The sequence below is a fragment of the Puma concolor genome, chromosome A1 (genome assembly GCF_028749965.1).
Source record: "Puma concolor isolate L17-30 chromosome A1, mPumCon1.1.hap2, whole genome shotgun sequence".
Classification (NCBI taxonomy): domain Eukaryota; kingdom Metazoa; phylum Chordata; class Mammalia; order Carnivora; family Felidae; genus Puma; species Puma concolor.
In genome coordinates, this window is record NC_141667.1 from 89233166 (window position 1) to 89254366 (window position 21201).

General features: G+C 38.6%; 1 protein-coding gene across 21 annotated transcripts in view; it reads left to right on the forward strand.

Annotated features, from left to right (window-relative positions):
- MEF2C (myocyte enhancer factor 2C) overlaps positions 1–6530 on the forward strand; it is a 173373-nt gene extending 166843 nt beyond the window's left edge. For 17 of the 21 annotated variants that reach the window (XM_086696994.1, XM_086697001.1, XM_086697038.1 and 14 more), the window contains one exon: positions 1776–6530. In XM_086696994.1, coding sequence (XP_086553120.1) covers positions 1776–2097 — 322 coding nt within the window. In that variant the 3' untranslated portion in view covers positions 2098–6530. The remainder of the gene's footprint in view (positions 1–1775) is intronic. The other 4 variants (XM_086697114.1, XM_086697085.1, XM_086697067.1 and 1 more) reach the window with 1 other exon arrangement.
- The last annotated feature ends 14671 nt before the right edge of the window (positions 6531–21201 follow it).

Consider the following 21201-nt stretch of genomic DNA (forward strand, 5'->3'; position numbering starts at 1 on the left):
GTCACCCCCCACTTTAATATCTTCTTGATTTGAAGATTATTTAATTAAAACTCTTAGAAAATTAATATGCTAATATCGACTGTAAAAGAAAACCTACAAATAAATAATGACAAGTATAAACAGATGATTGAAAATCATATACACTCAATGCTGGTAACTTCATGTAAATGCTAAGACTGTTTTAATTCTAACACATAAAAGCCAGAGAAAGAAAGGCTTACTAGGGAAACAAATAATTCTCCTTTATGTTATTCTCGACATTAGCTCATCTATTAATAAGAGAAGGAAAGTAGTTCTTTGCCAGTAGGTGGTGCTTTTGTATAAAACATCACTCAAAGATAAACTCATTTTGACTAATTTTATATCTTTATACATTTTGAGCCTGAATCGCATCTCCCAAAAAGCCGGCCCCAAGTTATTCCACTTTTTCCTCTGAAACATATACCCATTTTCTCCCTGCTCATAATGACTTTTTAATGTCCTCTAATTCTCTCCATTTGAAAGTAACGTACTCATATACAGGAGTAGGTAGCCTGGCTTTCCTTTGTTTAGAATGGGCGTATCTGGGTAGATTATTCTTTCCTGCAGCTCCTCCTCCTCACTAAAAAAGGTATCTGCACTCTCTTGACAACATGGGCAAGTAATGCTGACTCTAGCCATGAATGTCCGTGCAATCAGAATGTGAGAACAGTATGAGCATCTTAAAATTGATGTCGGCAATGTTCTTCTGGTTTATCCTGATCAAAGTCATTGTGATTGCTAATCTACACTAAGGGCTTAATGCTTTTCCCTCCAGAGTTTCAAGTATCTAAATTCTTCCACATTTTGGAAGATCTCCTGGAATAAATGAGGATTAAGGCATATAAACACGATAAAATCACACTAGATCCTTCTTTACAACAACCTTTCCTTAGACAAATCCAGATTCCTCAACTCATGCCAATTGTAAATATGAGTGATACCCTACTAAGCACCCCAGCAGGGAGAGATTCGCAATAATAAAGCTGAAGCAGTTGTGGAAAATAGACAGCAGTTTCATCCCGTGTAACTGACAAACAATGGAGAAAGTCATACTGTTGATCAGTTTTAGTAGGGTAGGAAGTCTCAGTATTTTTAAGCCAATAAACTGTTCTGCAGATAACTTTCAACCTCCTTCCCCTCCTTCTCTCCCCTCTTCCAATCTTTTCACCAGATACAGTTATAATTACATTTACATCATTTACAGCTATAAATGTAGCATTTTGTGCATTTATTCATTTGAAATTTGAACTTTCTTCATTTTGTCTGAAGACTATACAACTTAACGTGCATGTGCTTATTACACAGAGGGAAACATTTGTATCTATAACTAGCTTTTTACAGCACACACACATTAGTAAATCAAAGGCGTCTAATTCAAAGGCTAAACACTGTATCTTAAATCTTAGCTTATATTTTGGAAGTAGTCTAGGGAGAAATTCCATGGACACAGAAAATGCTTTTTCCAGCATGTCATGTTAAGCCTTTCTGAGCCAGTCACCTGTATGTTTAGGGAGCCTGTCAGAAACTAGAGGTATGATTCATGAGGCCCAGACCAGTGAAATGCTGTAATTACTACCGTGCATCCTAAATGGCTCTGAGAAGGCAATGCCCCTAAGTGCTTCGAGCACGCTCTCCTCCCTCTGGGCATGCTCTGGTGTCTATGCGAGTCTTGAAGCTGATGTGTTATGTAATTGTGAGTTCCTGGGGGCTCCAGGCCTCCTCCATCTGTAACTGGGTTTCCTTTCCTCCTACAGAGCTTGCACTAGCACTCATTTATCTCAGAGTTCAAATCTCTCCCTGCCTTCTACTCAAAGCCTCAACATCAAGTCAGAACCTGTTTCTCCTCCTAGAGACCGTACCACCACCCCTTCGAGATACCCACAACACACGCGCCACGAGGCGGGGAGATCTCCTGTTGACAGCTTGAGCAGCTGTAGCAGTTCGTACGACGGGAGCGACCGAGAGGATCACCGGAATGAATTCCACTCCCCCATTGGACTCACCAGACCTTCGCCGGACGAAAGGGAAAGTCCCTCAGTCAAGCGCATGCGACTCTCGGAAGGATGGGCAACATGATCAGATTATTACTTAATAGTTTTTTTTTTTTTTTCTTGCAGTGTGTGTGTGTGCTATACCTTAATGGGGAAGGGGGGTCGATATGCATTATATGTGCTGTGTGTGGAAAAAAAAAAAGTCAGGTACTCTGTTTTGTAAAAGTACTTTTAAATTGCCTCAGTGATACAGTATAAAGATAAACAGAAATGCTGAGATAAGCTTAGCACTTGAGTTGTACAACAGAACACTTGTACAAAATAGATTTTAAGGCTAACTTCTTTTCACTGTTGTGCTCCTTTGCAAAATGTATGTTACAATAGATAGTGTCATGTTGCAGGTTCAACGTTATTTACATGTAAATAGACAAAAGGAAACATTTGCCAAAAGCGGCAGATCTTTACTGAAAGAGAGAGCAGCTGTTATGCAACATATAGAAAAATGTATAGATGTTTTGGACAGACCCGGCAAAGGGTGGCCATTGGTAAATGTTAGGAACACACCAGGTCACCTAACATCCCGAGAACGCGCTCACAAACCTGCACGCATATCATTGGCGTATGGCACTCATTAAAAAGGATCAACGACCATTCAACGAGGACCATACCTATTTAAAAAAAAAAAAAAAATGTGGAGTTTGAGGGCTAACGTATTTAATTAAATAAATAAATAAATCTGGGTCTGCATCTCTTATTAAATAAAAATATAAAAATATGTACATTACATTTTGCTTATTTTCATATAAAAGGTAAGACAGAGTTTGCAAAGCATTTGTGGCTTTTTGTAGTTTACTTAAGCCAAAATGTGTTTTTTCCCCCTTGATAGCTTCGCTAATATTTTAAACAGTCCTGTAAAAAACCAAAAAGGACTTTTTGTATAGAAAGCACTACCCTAAGCCATGAGGAACTCCATGCTTTGCTAACCAAGATAACTGTTTTCTCTTTGTAGAAGTTTTGTTTTTGAAATGTGTATTTCTAATTATATAAAATATTAAGAATCTTTTAAAAAATCTGTGAAATTAACATGCTTGTGTATAGCTTTCTAATATATATAATATTATGGTAATAGCAGAAGTTTTGTTATCTTAATAGCGGGAGGGGGGTATATTTGTGCAGTTGCACATTTGAGTAACTATTTTCTTTCTGTTTTCTTTTACTCTGCATACATTTTATAAGTTCAAGGTCAGCTGTCAAAAGGATAACCTGTGGGATTAGAACATATCACGTTGCAACACCCTAAATTGTTTTTAATACATTAGCAATCTTTTGGGTCAACTGACATCCATTGTATATACTAATGAGTTTCTTTCATGCTATTTTTTGTTTTGTTTTTGCATTATTATCAAATGCAGGGCCCCTTTCTGATCTCACCATTTCACCATGCATCTTGGAATTCAGTAAGTGTGTACCCTAACTTGCCCGTATCCTAAATTATCTGGCTGGTTTTCAGCCTAGAATTTGATACACTTTTTAGATATATGCCCAGAATAGAGAAGCTATGTTGGGGCACATGTCCTGCAAATATGGCCCTAGAAACAAGTGATATGGCGTTTACTCAACGCATAAGTTATAAATTCCCACAGAAGAAAAATGTGAAAGACTGGGTGCTAGACAAGAAGGAAGCAGGTAAAGGGATAGTTGCTTTGTCATCCGTTTTTAATTATTTTAACGGACCCTCAACAATCTTGTCAGCAATATAGGACTGTTGAACAATCCCGGTGTGTCAGGACCCCCAAATGTCACTTCTGCATAAAGCATGTATGTCATCTATTTTTTCTTCAATAAAGAGATTTAATAGCCATTTCGAGAAATCCCATTAAAGAACCTCTCTATGTCCCTTTTTTTAAATTTTACAAGAAATAATGATGACTCTTGTCTGATATTCGTCTATAAGGGATTAATTTTCAGACCCTTTAAAAAGTGAGTGCCATAAAAAAAAAAAAAAGTTGATATATATTGTTTAAAAGAGATTTCAATCCAGGAATGATTTTCCTTCTCTTGGAATGTGAAGATCTGTCGATTCATCTCCAATCATGTGCATTGACATACACAGCCACGAAGATCCAGACAGGAAGAGCGACACTGCTATAGCACGTGTAGGACATTTCTTATCCATTCTTTTCTTTCACTTGCATAGTTGCTGTGTGTTTCTCACTATAAAAGGCTGCCGCTGGGTGGCAAAAGCCAAGAGACCTTACTAACTAGGCTGTATTTTCTTAACTTGATCTGAAATCCACAATTAGACCACAGTGCACCTTTGGTGGTATCCATATAGGATGCCAGCCTGCCTTGTACTAATGTTTTATATACTGAAAACAAACAAAAAAATCTGTCAACCTTTTCCTATATCCCACTACTCCAGGTATCCATGGAACATGAAAGAAAAACGTTTACGCACAGGAAAAACAGAAAATCATCCCTGAACATAAAACAGATACACACAAACACACACACACACACGCACACACACACGTTGACACATGGGAGGAAAAACTAAGAAAGTCATTTTCCTCACCATATACTTGATCCCATCCTTACAACCATCCTTGTAACTTGATGTGTATAAAATATGCAAACATGTCACAAATGTTGTTGTCATTTCAAAACACTTTACCAATATCAGCAGATTTACCAGTGGGTGGGAAAGGGTCATTATGTGAAAATACGAAAAAATAGCCATATTAATTTTTTACCTGCAATTTGCCTCCGCAACAAAGGAAAAGTGAATTTATAATGCTGAACAGAGAGTAAGCTAAAGTACCAGCAGAAGCCTTGGCTATTTATAGCAGATCTGACAATAGTTTTATAAGAACATGAAAAGAACAGAATCACTTGAAAACGGATGCCAGTCATCTCTTGTTCCCACTACTGAATCCATATAAAGTGGTAGCAAGATAGCAAAGGGATAATCTGAGAATTTTTTTAAGACGACTTAATGAGAAGAAGCACAATTTTTATTGTGATGAGTCACTTTCTGTAAACAATCACTGTCTATCTTTACCCTTCTACCTTATCTGTAATTTACCATTTATTGTATTTGCAAAGCTAGTATGGTTTTGGGTTTTTATCACAGTAAATCCTTTGTATTCAGGAGTCTAGGGCAGAGCCCTGAGGGAGTGTTATTTTACATACCCCATCCTAGGGTAACATTTTAGGCAACATTCTTCACTGCGAGCAAAAGAACCATAAACAGCGTTTTACACAGCTACAAATATTGTTATAGCTAATCCTATTTTCAAAGATTTTTGGTAATATTAAGCTTCAGTACTGGTAACACATGCAAGATACGCAATCTGCACCACCTGTATATTGTATGCATTGGTGAGTGGAAGGCTGTTCATTTCAACCTTTTTTAAAATTGTGTTTTTTAGTAAAATGGCTTATTTTTTCCCAAAGGTGGAATTTAGCATTTTATAATGATGAATATGAAGATACCTGTCATCCTCAGATCGTTTTCAGGGTGACTAAAACAAAAAAGTTCCAATACACTTTTTAAAAGAATGTCTGCCCTCTCACACTTTGATGTGTTTGTTTTTCTTACATACCCATCTTTGAATTTAGAGATAGCATTTTTTTTTTTTTGCCCCTTATCATGAGCTTTTGTTTGTTTTTCTGGAGGGTAAATGTTTTGTATTTTCTTTCTTTAAAAAAAAGTTTTGTTTTTTTTTTTTAAAGAAGCAGCCACTTGAACCTTCAATAAAGGCTGTTGCCTAAGCATGGCATACTTCATCTGTTCCCATTTGTGCCATCTGCTGTGATGTCACTTACATGGCGTTAATTTCCTGCCACTACAGATCTTTTGAAGATTGATGGAATACTGGTGTCTGTTAGAACACTTCAGACTACAGATGTAATTAAAGGCTTTTCTTAATATGTTTTTAACCAAAGATGTGGAGCAATCCAAGCCACAGATCTTCTACATTCAATTTGTCCATTTGGGTTATTTTCATAATCGGGTATTGCATTTTGCCTTCCCTATTCATACCTCAAATTGATTCATACCTCAGTTGAATTCAGAGAGGTCGGCTAAGTGACAGATTCTGTTGTGGTGTGAACGCAGTACCAAGTGTTCTCGCAGAGCAAAGTAGACCTGGGTCACTGTAGGCGTAGGACTTGGATTGCTTCAGATGGTTTGCTGTATCATTTTTCTTCTTTTTCTTTTCCTGGGGACTTGTTTCCATTACATGACAGTAATTAAAATAGCTTGTAAATGAGGGCATACAAGCATTTGCAACAAATATTCAAATAGAGGCTCACAGCGGCATAAGCTGGACTTTGTCGCCACTAGATGACAAGATGTTATAACTAAGTTAAACCACATCTGTGTATCTCAAGGGACTTAATTCAGCTGTCTGTAGTGAATAAAAGTGGGGAATTTTCAAAAGTTTCTCCTGCTGGAAATAAGGTATAATTTGTATTTTGCAGACAATTCAGTAAAGTTACTGGCTTTCTTAGTGATGCAGTGTCCGTGGTGCGTTTTTTTAATCGATGTTTTGCTGTTTAAATTTATTCCACTTAATCATGTTTCTTAAAAAGCAGCTTCTCCCATAAGTGCAAGTGAGCATTCTGAGTTTTCGGCTCAAAATGCTTAAAAAAAGGGGGGGAAAGGGTATAAACTGGATCACCTTTCTTGGAGTGATATTTGTACTCAGCCAGTGTGAGAAGTACAAGGTTCTTACCAAGGGGCTCCACTTCTTTATCACGATCTTGAATAACTTGCCTCAACACAGAGAATTTTCCAAAAGTCATTCTGAGAAGCACTGCCACGACGAGTTAAATTATTTTTTAAACTAAAATGTGTAGGAAGCATTTTCAGATTCATTTATTTTTTTCATCGAAATAGTTTCTTTACCCAAAACAAAAACAGGAAAGCATAGGCTTTTATCTAAATACTTGAAAAAACTGGTAAATTCATACATTTTTAGAAACTAAAAAATCTATTATCAAAATTCAATAATAATTACTAAAGGGAATGTCTTTAGAGACACCAACGTAAAGACTAATGTCGGAACTGAAAAGGGAAACAAGAAGGCACTGGCCAGCCTCCTGGAGAACTTGGACTATTGCGCTGACAGTCATTCCCACTCTGCTGGAAAAAGAATGCAGCTTGGGGAAACGTTACATGTGGCTTGAAGATAGCAGTGCTTTTTCTATTCTTTTTATTTGTTGTTGGCAAACGTTTATTATGTGCAGTTCACGTAGTGAGTTCTAGGATGAATGAAGATGTAGCCGTTGCTCTTAAGAAACTTACAAACTAACGGGAGATTAAAAGATTAGTGGCATGTAGAAACCGCTCTCAGAGACTTCTGCAAAGTGCTAGGAAGGAACCACTTGAGTCATCTTTGGAGCAGAGCAGAGCATGAACACTTCTTAATTTGCCGAGCAGAGATAGGCTTGGACTTGTCTTTGGAGGGTGGGTAGGAGGGAGAAAGGCCCAGATGGATGAGGGCAGGACTGACTTGTGGACATGTGACTCTGCAGTCACACATGACACTACACTTAGTTTCATGTTCTACTGTCACCATCTTGATAATTTCTTTTTTATGTTTATGTACTTGGGGGTGGGGGGGTGGGGCAGAGGGAGAGGAAGAGGGAGGAATTCCAAGCAGGCTCCAGGCTGTCAGTGCAGAGCCCAACGTGGGGCTCAAACTCACGAACCGTGAGATCATGACCAGAGCTGAAATTAAGGGTTGGACACAATCAGGCACCCCCATCATCTTGATAATTTCATCTTTGAACCTGTGTTTTGTAAGTGAAGTTTGATTGTGCGTGTACAGAGGAGATACACAGAAAAAAGTGCAAAGCTTTGATTTTAGTGACTTCAGGGGCACCTTTTTGCTGCTCTTTGAAAAAAGGACATTTTTTGGGGCGCCTGGGTGGCGCAGTCGGTTAAGCGTCCGACTTCAGCCAGGTCACGATCTCGCAGTCCGTGAGTTCGAGCCCCGCGTCGGGCTCTGGGCTGATGGCTCAGAGCCTGGAGCCTGTTTCCGATTCTGTGTCTCCCTCTCTCTCTGCCCCTCCCCCGTTCATGCTCTGTCTCTCTCTGTCCCAAAAAAATAAATAAACGTTAAAAAAAAAAATTTTTTTTTTAAATAAAAGAAAAGAAAAAAAAGAAAAAAGGACATTTTCTTGTCACACTGAGTCCCACAAATTATGGCCCTGGATGAGGGCATTCTACAAGGAGGAAAATAGGTATACAGGCACAGAGATGGGAAAACGAGAGAAAAATGGACAGGAATGGTGGCCTATCCTGTTTAAGTAAAGTATAGCCATGTATAGGTGTTGGAGGAGGTCATCAAGAGGACATGACTGCCAGTTGACCTGCAGGCTGGACCCGGGCATTTGGAGCCTCCTCACCCTCACCCCTGTCCTTAGAAGTACACTCCCTGTCCCTCAACCAATCCCACAGTAGGAGCCATTTTCAAGGATACAGCCTACAGCCTGGAGAAAACAATGTGTTGTTGAGACCCACTGGATGGTATATATGACTGCACCCAGTTAAGGCCTCTATATAGACTCTTAAGAATCTGGCAGGCTGGTGTGGAGATGTACTAGTCTTGGAGCCACCAAAGACCAGACTCACACTTAAATTTCCTTCCTTAAACCTGCCACCTACCAGTCTGGAGTCATCTGCCTCTTTCTTCAGTCTCTTCTTGCCTGTGTGTATGGAAACCAGTTTCAGATTGCACCCAGGAAGGTCCCAAGGTTTCAAACCAACAGCAGAGGAACAATAAGAGATAAGACTGGAAGAGTTGGTTGGGATCTGATTATATAATTGCAAGTGAAGAAGTCTGGAGTCTGAGCTGTCAAAATTCTGCAAAAGATTATATTAATAATGGTAGGAGTGATGATAGAAATTGTTAGCATTTACAGTTTTGAGCTTAAATAATTAGAATCATAGTAATGTCTAGATAGGAAATGGAGAGGTCACTGCTGTGTGAGGAAGGTAATTAATTCACTTTTCAGCATGTTGGGCTTGACTTCTATCCAAGTAGAGTATGAGCATGTTGTAAATGTAGGCTTGAACTCAGGATACCATTTGATGTTGAAGATAAAGTTTTGGATGTTCCTGACAGAGAAGTAATAATAGTGAACACCATGACCGTGAAATAAACTTGTCAAGGGGAAGGTCATGGGTGAGTGAAAAAGTAGATTTAGAAGACAGTGTTGAAGAGGGCAGACCTAGAGAAGAAAGGACCCGTGAAGAAGTCAAGGGGCTTTTAGACAGAAGGAAATCCAAAGTGTGCTGTCAAAGTAAGAGGTTCCAAGGTAAAAAAAAAAAAAAAAAAAAAAATCAACAGTGTCAAATGTTTTATTGAAGTCACAAAGGAGGAGATTGGAGGAAGGGACTTTTTCTGTGGGTGTTATCTGAGAATCATTTCAGTAAAAGGGTGTGGCAGAAAGAGGTTGTCTAGCAGATGTTGTGAAATTTCAGGCAGCAAGTGTGAACAAACCTTTCACAATGTTTGTGATTAAAAGAAGAGTGCTGGTGTGAGGGGCCAGCAGAGTCAAGGATAAAGGGAAAGGTGGTTAAAAGACCAGGTAGTCCCTGAGCATGTTTATGGGTCAGGAAAGACCTAAGGGAGCAAAACACAGACGTGAACCATCGTAACCAAAGGGCAGACAATTACATTTTGTGCCCCTCGGCCCCATTCCTATGTGGTTCTTTCATTTCAGTGATGTTTGGGAGTCTGATTAGAGTTCTTGAATCTAGTAAAGGAAAATTATTCAGGCAGAGTGTCTGAGTTTTCATTTTGTGAATTAAGTCCTTCTTCCATTTTGTTTGCCTATTCCTACAGCATCTTTCCGGTACATTACCCTTACCGATCAACTACTAAACAAGATTCAGATGAAAGAGGAAAGCCAAGTTTGCTCCCCTACTGTTGTCTCCCTTGCATGCCCACTGTTCTCATTTCCTGAGAGAAAATGTCTCTACCAGCAAAAATAAAGCTATTCCCTTAACCTCTCCTCTCCCAGGCAGAGGTTACAGTTAGAAAAACACATGGGAAATGTTCAGTTTCTGGCCCTAGAGCGGTATTTCCTGGTTTTTGAGGGCCAGCTCCATCACACTCAGTCTTGACCAGCTCAGAATTAGAGAAGAATCTCTAGTCCTGAAATTCTCATGTCTAGCAGCCAACTTCTACTGTAGGCCAAATGGAGACGACAATCACCCTTTGACTCTGGTAACTCATGCAAGGGCTGGGCTGAAAGGAAGGAAACATGAACTACCAGGGGGACAATTCCACACTGAGCAGAAAGTACTTTAAAAAGTACTTTACCCAACACTCTACCGTTAGAAATGTGGGATCCATATGAGTTCCCATGCCCCGCCTCCCCTCCATGAAAACAGCACCAATGCCCTGAAGGTTGGAATGGCCCAGGGAACCTGAGAAAACAGAAGCTGAAGCTGGTGTGTGAGGGAAGGCAAGATGCTAACATACATTGAGTTCCTTTCTGCAATGGGCTTGACCTACATTACCTACCTGCTCAATGACACTGGATGCAGTTTTTCCAGAGGTCATCCAGTCTCCTGGTTGTGAATCAGCCCAACTTTATCCCTCCCAAGTAAAGAAGCATTTGTCAAGTTATCTAAGTATCGATTTTGTCACCTATCACTAAACTCACAGGGTTGCTCCGAAGCCCAGTTAAGATGTGTATAGTTGCTAACCACTAAAAATATCAGATCTCTACTCCCCCACAAGTTACTCAAAATAAACATGACTCTGCTCTCTAAAATAATGGTAAAAGAAGGCAACAAAGTTCTGATTTTTCCTATGATGACTACAATGTGCTTTTTTATTTCTTAGCAATTATCACATTCTTTCCCAAAAGACAGTGTGATGTGCTCCCGCTTTGCTGATGCCCAAAGCACATTTTCTCCTTACAAAGAAAGCTGTGCTTGGGGCACCTGGGTGGCTCAATTGGTTAAGCATCTGACTTTGGCTCAGGTCATGATCTCACTGCTCCTGAGTTGGAGCCCCACATCGGGCTCTGTGCTGACAGCTCAGAGCCTGGAGCCTGCTTCAGATTCTGTGTCTCCCTCTCTCTCTGCCCCTCCCCTGCTCATGCTCTCTCTCTCTCTCTCTCTCTCTCTCTCTCTCTCTCTCTGTCTCTCTCAAAAATAAATAAACATTTAAAACAAAAAACAAAAACCAAGAAAGCTGTGCTTTGCAGTATTCATCCTAAAGCTTCCCACTAATGGTGCTAAGTATATCAACACAGAGAAACTTTTCTAGAAGAAGTAGTTACAGTAAGAGACCATATCCTCAAGCATTTATTCCATAAATATTTGATATGGTATGTACTTGCTTCTCTTTTAAAAAAGAGTGCTTCTCAGATTGGCAAACCTATTTGTATGCAAAAGTTTATATGTGTAGTATTTATGATTAAAACATTGAGAAGCTGCCCATTCATAAAGGAATGTTTAAAAATCTTGGGGTGCCTGGGTGGCTCAGTCGATTAAGCATCCGACTTCAGCTGAGGTCACGATCTCATGGTCCGTGAGTTCGAGCCCCGCCTCGGGCTCTGTGCTGACAGCTCAGGGCCTGGAGCCTGCTTTGGATTCTGTGTCTCCCTCTCTCTCTCTGCTCCTCCCCTGTTCATGCTCTGTCTCTCTCTGTCTGAAAAATAAATAAACATGTAAATTTTTTTGTAACGTTTATTCATTTTTGAGACAGAGAGAGACAAAGCATGAATGGGGGAAGGTCAGAGAGAGAGGGAGACACAGAATCCGAAACAGGCTCCAGGCCCTGAGCTGTCAGCACAGAGCCCAACGCGGGGCTCGAACCCAAGGACCGCGAGATCGTGACCTGAGCTGAAGTCGGACACCCAACCGACTGAGCCACCCAGGCACCCCTAAATAAACATTTAAAAAAAATTTTTTTTAAATAAAAATCTTGTGATGCATCGACACAATGAAATACTATGCAGCAGTATAAAAGAAACAAAACAGAACACAACACCCTCTACATCCTGATATGGAAATTTTCCAAATATATTGTGAGATAAAAAAGCAATAATGAAAAAGTGTATATAGTATGCTACCTTTCTGGTAAAAATATGGGAAGCAAAAACATTTGTGTAAAGAAACACTGGAAGCATACACAAAGAAACCAACAAAGGTACCAAAATAACAAGGGGCTGGGAAGAGGGGCCAACAAGATGGAAGCAAGACTTGACAGAATATACCTATTAATATTGTTTTGATTCTTGAACTATATGGATATGCTTACTTATTGAGAAGAAGAAAAGTTTTAGCAGAAAAGAAAAGGCCTCCAAACAAATAGAAATGCCACATAGAACAGACTTTTACAAATCTCTCCTAAAAAGGCCTTTGGGAAATGCTAGCACGTAGAGCAAACCTCGGGACTGGTGAGATTGCCTTGAGGATTCTTCAGCTGTCACTTTCTGCTGGATGACAAGAATGAAACCTTAGAGTTAGGACTTCGCTTCTCCAATTGACCACACTGGCCAGGAAAAAGCCTTACTAAAGCAAACAGTCTCCTGTGGTTAAATCGCAAATATTCTTTTCTTAAAATATTTCCATTTTCTTTGCCATTTTCCAAGTCATTACCTACCTCTATTTTAATTTGTTCCATAATACTTAACTTACTCTGCCTAATCAAAATATGTATATCCTATCTAGCCACCTAATTTTAAGACTGCAAAAATCAGAAGACTTTGGCTGGATTTCCATTGAACTGACAGCTGCCTCATTCATTGTCACTCTACACTGTCCCCACATGTAAACAATTCAGCTAGAGTACTAGAACACACAAAACGTGTCATCCTAACCAACTTCTGCATCCATAACAACCAGCTGAAATAGCATGGATATTATGTGATTTTCTAATTCATCAGCTAGATTTCCAAGTAAGATTTAGAAGGCTCAAAATAATATAACTTTTTCACAATTCCCTACCTTCTTTTTGTCGCATTTACTATCTTAGTTTATGTTCTTTGCGTGCATAAAACTCTACTATTAAAACATGTTAAATAAACGATTTGGCCAAGTCAAAAAACACATCCCCTACTTCAGAGTTCTTTTTTTTTTTTTTTTTTTTAATTTTTTTTTTCAATGTTTATTTATTTTTGGGACAGAGAGAGACAGAGCATGAACGGGGGAGGGGCAGAGAGAGAGGGAGACACAGAATCAGAAACAGGCTCCAGGCTCTGAGCCATCAGCCCAGAGCCCGACGCGGGGCTCGAACTCACGAACCGCGAGATCGTGACCTGGCTGAAGTCGGCCGCTTAACCGACTGCGCCACCCAGGCGCCCCCCTACTTCAGAGTTCTACTGACAACAAAGGGTAAGACTTTCTACTACCTCTCCCCCTGAAGTCTCAATGAGTGATGTCCTAACTTTGAGTCCTTTGAGTTCAGTTATTAAGAAAGGATTCAGAAGAATGGTTTACTTCATCTACACGGTGCAGCCTCTCCAGGATTCTCTTTAAAGATACTGACAACCACATGAGAACATATACAACAGCCCTTTTAAGTTCACCTACCTTGATAAAGCCCAGTTTTCTTCTGCCTTTAACAAGATTTTGTAAAATCTGGGAATAGAAGAGAAAGTTACTGTGAAATACAGAATCAAGAAATATGAGATAAAATGCACTGAATGTCTGCATTAAGAAATTTTTACATGACTAGTTATTAGATAAACCAGAATGCAATCAATGTTGGTGCTAATTGTAATAATTATTAAAACATCACTCATTAAGATGTGTGCAAAGATTATATTGAGCACAAAAGAGAGCATGTTGTATAATTCTATTTATACTGCACCCTGAGAACAGAAAGAACTCATGTACAGTAAGAGAAATCAGAACAGCAGTTGACTGTGAAGGTAGAGATTGACTGAAGAGGCAATATCACTGGGGTGATAGAAATGCTGTATATCTTGATTGGAATACTTTGTCAAAATTCATCTCCTTGCACATTTAAGATCTGTGCAAAAAAAAAAAATTTGTGCATTCTATTCTGTAAATTTTACCTCAATTTTTAAAAACTCCTCATGTGAGGGACACCTGGGTGGCTCAGTTGGTTAAGCGTCCAACATCAGCTCAGGTCATGATCCCACAATTCGTGAGCGTGAGCCCTGCATCGGCCTCTCTCTTGTCAGTGCAGAACCCGCTTCGGATCCTGTGTGTCCCTCTCTCTCCACCCCTCCCCTGCTCTCTTTCTCAAAAATAAAATAAACATTTAAAAAAATGCTATGTGAAGAGAAATCTCTAACTCAGAATACGATGTGGGAAAGAGTAGTAAGAGAAGTCACCCCACAGTGCCTCCTATTGAGGTGTAGTGGGGACTCCTTCACTACAGATAACCCTCACACTTCCATCAAGCCTCAGTTCAAACCAAGATGAGCTGGCCAAAATTGTTTATTTTCTTAAGTACCTTCAGCACACCCCTCCCCACCCCCCACCCCCCCCCCCCCCCGCCCCGGTGACAGTCGTTGACAAAGATTCACAATGTTCCTAGGTAAAGGGAGATAAGCTTCAGTTCAGTCAAGACCAAATGATCACAAATGCTAAAGGAGTCAGGGTAAATTAATATGATTACACTGTGACTGATGATGTAATACAACAGTGCACATCAAATGAATTGACTACTTCAAGGATGAAGGCATTATGTATTCCAGACTATTAAAGGACTTGACTCTTTTGCTGTCCAGGGTCTTTATACCACATTCTTACCAAGTCTTGCTCAATATAATGTTAAACCTCAGAAAAGAGAGTAAGAAAGCTGGGATGTTTACCTTCTGTCTCTAGACTGTCCAAAAAGAGACTTCATTTGTTTTTCCTCCAGGGAAACTATTTGAAGCCGCAGTACGTGTAGAAACCAAAACTGATAGTCAACGCAACTAGTAATATTAAACCACTTTTCCATAAAATTGATCATCCACCTGCCTACCCAGCCCTTGAGGGTTAAATAAAGGACAACACAAATGAAAATAAAAGGCCCAGGTGCATTTGGAGGTGCACTTAGTGAAATTAAGTGCAAGGCTTATTTGCTTAAGTACGCTGGAGCTACAGAGGGGAGGACATTGCCTTCTTCTCCTAATTATAAAAAAAAAAAGATTTTTGGGGTGTGTGACTGGCTCGGTCAGTGGAACATTCTATACTCTTGAGCTTGCGGTTATAAGTTCAAGCCCCACAGTGGATGTTGAGATTCCTTAAAGTAACATCTGGAAAAAAAAAAAAAAAAAGATCCTACAACATGAAAACATAAAATATTTTTCATAAAGTATTAGGAGCTATTTGTCTTTATGCATTTAACCAAATTCATATGTATAACTGATTAACATTCAGGATTTACACACACAGACACACACCTGCATATATACACACATAAATAATGTAGAAATAGTTCACGCACATAAATCAGAATGATACAATAAAATAACAGAAAACAAGCCTTGATTTGATCTACATGAATATCTTTCTAAGAATATAAACTCTAAGGGCGCCTGGGTGGCGCAGTCGGTTAAGCGTCCGACTTCAGCCAGGTCACGATCTCGCGGTCCGTGAGTTCGAGCCCCACATCAGGCTCTGGGCTGATGGCTCAGAGCCTGGAGCCTGTTTCCGATTCTGTGTCTCCCTCTCTCTCTGCCCCTCGCCCGTTCATGCTCTGTCTCTCTCTGTCCCAAAAATAAATAAACGTTGAAAAAAAAATTAAAAAAAAAAAAAAAAAAAGAATATAAACTCTATGAGAGCAAATATTCCCCACCCAGGCCTTTGCTCACCCTCCTCGGTCTGTCTCCACCACAGAGCTGCACACACCCAGGCAGCCTGTCCTTGTTGGAGGGCAAGCAGAGGCATAAGAAATCTGCATTCTGCAAAGTAGGTATTTGGACATAAATTATAAGGTCACTGGCTTCCTGCTCTGTTTTTCCTGGGTAACATCAAAGAATGATTCTTGTATTACTTCCCAGTATTCCTTCATACTGAAAAAGAGGATGTGGAAAAAGTGCACTGTAAAAGTGCACATGTGGAAAACGGTGAGCAAGCAAGGATCCCACAGAAATACAAAACAACCAACTTTCATCTTATTATAAACTGCCATATAGATTAAAATAGTTCCAGTGTTGGTGTTATGCTATTTGAAAAATCCTTATACATATAACTGGGTAAATACAAATACACATTTATATCATTTTTATACACAATTATATGTGTATATATTATGTATGTGAGTATATAAATGTATATGTGTATGTATATATGTCATGGATGTGTATTTGAGTATATATACACATCAATCAGGTACTCAGTATTTACTTGATTAGTTTAGTGAACTATATAATATAAATATTCACAGCATCTTAGTGGAAAATAAATATACCTCCAACTGAGCTGAAAGGTTCCAGAAAGCAACTGGACACAGTAAATGAAAATTTTCCTTATCTGGAACCAGCCACTAACAGTAATTAACTAAACATTAAAGCTTAAATTAATTATTCATAGTTTTTAAATTAAGGTCACTCAGCAATGGGGCCAAAGGTCCAAGTATTCAATGGCTAGTCCATGCACCTAACCATTAACAAACATTTGGTTTGTAAAGGCTTTTCAAAAGTCAACCCAAAAAGATTTCTAAAAAAACCTTTTTTTTTTAAGTTTATTTTGAGATAGAAAGAGAAAGAACATAAGTTTGGGAGGGTCAGAAAGATATAGAGACAGAATCCCAAGTAGACACTGCAACATCAGTGCAGAGCCCGATGTGGGGCTTGAACTCACAAACGGTGAGACCTTGGCCTCAGCCAAGATCAAGATTCGGATGCTTAACCGACTGCACCACCCAGGTGCCCCAACCCAAATAGATTTCTGACTCCATCACATTCACTTCATTGTACGTTAGTCAGCCAGTGTGATCGAGCTGCTCACAGAAAGTTTTCATCTTGTTCTGGCTGACTCTTGGATAATGACCAGAACAATTTGAGAGGCTATAGGATACCTATTTGGGCAATTTAGAATTCCACCCTGACCATTACCGGGTACGATACTAGTTCCTTTCCCCTAATACCAACCCCAGGCTGACCTAACTGGTACATCCTCCACGTGGCAACCTAGCCAAATCAGGGCTTTATCTGTTTTGTTCACTGTGACATCCTAAACTGCTAAACAGGTACTTGACATAGAATCACCTCTCGAGAAATAATTATTGAATTAGGGAACAAGTGATATGAGTAACAAACTATTCCATAACTTTTTAGTTATTTAAACTAGGTAAGAATACTTTATATGTTTGCACATGCAGATCTAGTTTATTCATTTTAACTCCTAATACCATTTCCTGTAAGAACAAATGGCAATTTTTAATTCCCTCTACTGATGGATAGTTTGCATGGATCAGCATGGAAAAATCTTAAAAACATAATTTTTGGAGAAAAAAGCATATTTCTGGAAATATAAATATGTAGTAAAAGATTTTCACGATGCACAGAGAAATACACACTAACTGCTGGATAGTGGTTACTTCTGGAAAGAAAGGCAAGGAAAAAGGATTAGTAGATGGAGGGACAGCTAATTTATAATTTTGTTTTCTTTTCTTAAAAAAAGAGAAATTAAACAAAAAATTAAGATCTTTCATATATGGATGGTGGTTATAAGGATCTGTTATTTTGTTTGCATTTTTCTGTACATTTGAAATATTTTATACTCAAAACTAAAAAATAATTTTAAGAAGATGATAGGGGCACTGGGCTGGCTCAGTCGGTAGAGCAGGAGACTCTTGATGTTGGGGTTGTGAGTTCAAGCCCCATGTTGGGCATATAGCTTCCTTTAAAAAAAAAATTAAATAAGTAAATAAATAAATAACAAAAAGATGATAATATTTTCTGCCTCTAACAAACTCTTTGAAACATAAGGACTTAAGTTCAAACAAAGAGTACACTAACATAATTAATGCTCAAAATGAATGATTTCTAATAAAACAGTTTTATTTTTATATGCATAGAAGTAAAATTAAATTAAAATTTTTAAGGAGAAGAGAGCCAGGGTGGCTCAGTCGGTTAATAGTCCAGCTGTTGGTTTTGGCTCAGGTCATGATCTCATGGTTTGTGAGTTCTAGACCCGCATCTGGGTCTGTACTGACAGTGCAGAACCTGCTTGGAATTCTCTCTGTGTCCCTCTCTTTCTGCCCCTCTCTTGTTTTCTGTGTCTGTCTCTCAAAAATAAATAAATAAGTAAAACTTAATTTTTTTTTAATTTTTAAGGAGAAATACCATCACATTCTCCCATTATATTTATAATCTTGTATTCTTTTTTTCTTTAAAAAAAATGTTTTAATGTTTATTTATTTCTGAGACAGAAACAGAGCATAAGGGGGGAAGGGGCAGAGAGAGAGAGAGACACAAAATCCGAAGCAGGGTCCAGGCTCCTAGCTGTCAGCACAGAGCCCGACGTGGGGCTTGAATCCACAAACTGTGAGATCATGACGTGAGCCGAAGTCGGTCGCGCAACTGACTGAGCCACCCAGGCGCCACTATAATCTTGTATTCTTATAAATGCACTGTTAGTATAATTTCTCATATCCATTATTTGAGTGGCTAAGAGTGACCCATTCCTAGTTAATTTATGCAGAATTTCCAAATAAACTTCATTATACAGAGGTATTTAAGGGTTATATAATTTTTGTGTCTTTGTGACATCTAGTTTCTCCACTCATACTTCCACACTCATAATTCCACAGAAACAATTTCCTCCTTACTACCACTATACTTGTAACCTAAATCATTTAGACACCAGGGATTGCATTTTATGTACAAATCCAGTATGCTTTTTTTTTTTTTTAAGATTTTTATCTTTAAGTAATCTTTACATCCAATGTGGGACTTGAACTCACTACCCCAAGATCAAGAGTCGCATCACTCTACCAACTGAGCCAGCCAGGCTCCCCTGAGTCTCCTGTATATTGTATCTTGTTTTACCTAAACCCCTCTGGAGACTTGACTTATCTGAAAGAATTCTAGCTAATTTAATAATGTAAGTCTGCTATACCAGCAAGAAGTTACATCTATAAGCAGAAAGAAGTCAGAGTTCTTTAAGTTGGCTAAAAAGAAACTTAATCAAAGCAACTTTGAATCTTCAATAATCTTAAATTGAAAAACCAGGTACTATATAGACAGCTTATAATTTTGTACACTATCATGCCAAAGAAATGTGAAGATGAAGTAAGAATAAGAGGAAGAAACAATTATATGTCATCATGTTCTTTTGCATTTTTTCCCACAGATCAACATCCCGCAATAGTGAATTTTAAGGAATTTTTTTATCTTATTTTTTTTCTTTTTCTCTTTCTTTAAATTTTAGTTAGTTAACATGCAGTGCAATATTTGTTTCAGGAGTAGAATTCAGTGATTCATCACTTATACACAACACCCAGTGCTCATCACAACAAGTGCCCTCCTTAGTATCCATCACCCATCTAGCCCATTTCCCAGTCCACCTCTCTCCATCGGCCCTCAATTTGTTCTCTATTATTAAGAGTCTCTTGTGGTTTGTTTCCCTCTCTTTGCTTTTTTTTTCCTACCTTTCCCTTATGTTCATCTGTTCAGTTTCTTAAATTACACATATGAGTGAAATCATATGGTATTTGTCTTTCTCTGGTTGACTTATTTCACTTAGCAAAATACATTCTAGCTCCATCCACATCATTGCAAATGGCAAGATTTTGTTCCTTTTGATAGTTGAATAAAATTCCATTGTGTATATATACCACACCTTCTTTATCCAATCATCAATCGGACATTTGGATTCTTTCCATTATTTGGCTATTATTGATAGTGCTGCTATAAACACTGGGGTGCTTGTACCTTTTTGAAATTGTATCTTTGTACCATTTGGGTAAATACCTAATAGTGCAATTTCTGGATCACAGGGTAGTTCTATTTTTAGTTTTTTGAAGAACCTCCATACTGTTTTCCAGGGTGGCAGCACCAGTGTGCATTCCTATGAACAGTGCACAAAAGTCCCCTTTCTCTGCATTCTTGCCAACACCTGTTGTGTCTTGTGTTGTTAATTTTAGCCATTCTGACAGGTGTGAGGTGGTATCTCATTGTGGTTTTAATTTGCATTTCCCTGATGATAAGTGATATTGAGCATCTTTTCATGAGTCTGTTAGCCATCTGGAGGTCTTCCTTGGAAAAGTGTCTGTTCATGTCTTCTGCCCATTTCGTAACTGGGTTACTTGTTTTTTTGGGTGTTGAGTTTGAAAGTACTTTATAGATTTTGGATTATCATATATATCGTTTGCAAATATCTTCTCCATTCCATAGGTTTCCTTTTAGTTTTATTGATTGTTTCCTTCACTGTGCAGAAGCTTTTTATCTTGATTAAGTCTCAATAGTTCATGTTTGCTTTCATTTTCCTTGCCTCTGGAGACACATCTAGTAAGAAGTTGCTACAACCAAGGTTGAATAGGTTGCTGCCTGTGTTATCCTCTAGGATTTTGATGGTTTCCTGTCTCACATTTAGGTGTTTCATCCATTTTGAATTTACGTTTGTGTATGACGTAAGAAAGCTGTCCAGTTTCATTCTTCTGCATGGTGCTGTCCAGTTTTCCCAACACGATTTGCTGAAGAGACTTTTTCCATCGAACATTCATTCCTGCTTTGTCAAAGATCAGTTGATCATATTTTGAATAGTGAGCTGATGAATTTCTCATTCTTCCATTATAAAATACATATATTCAGGAAATAGCACCAATATAATGACAAGTTTGATAAAACATGTACAAAGTTCTCAAGTAACCAAGCATGTAAATTCATTTAGACTTTGACAATGTGTTTTTCTTCATTGAGGAAGATGGTGACTGAGCAAGGAAGGATAGTCTTTTCAGTCATTTGTGACCAAAGGACACAACTGAAAGATGGCTGTGATATTCTCTTTGTTTTTCCCTTCACTAAGCAAATAGTTATTAAATCCTGGGTTCAGACCAGTGGTATTTTAGGTGCTTTGGATAATAAAATAATTTTTCTAAAGTATAAGCCCTGTTTTCAAAGTAATTTGAAACTAGAATGTCCTTAAGAGTTGAAAATATCATCTGTTGCTGTGGCAAAGAGCCAAGCCAACCAGTCCCTAATGGACAGAAATCCAACCAAATATCTTGGCTTGTGTACTCCCATCCTC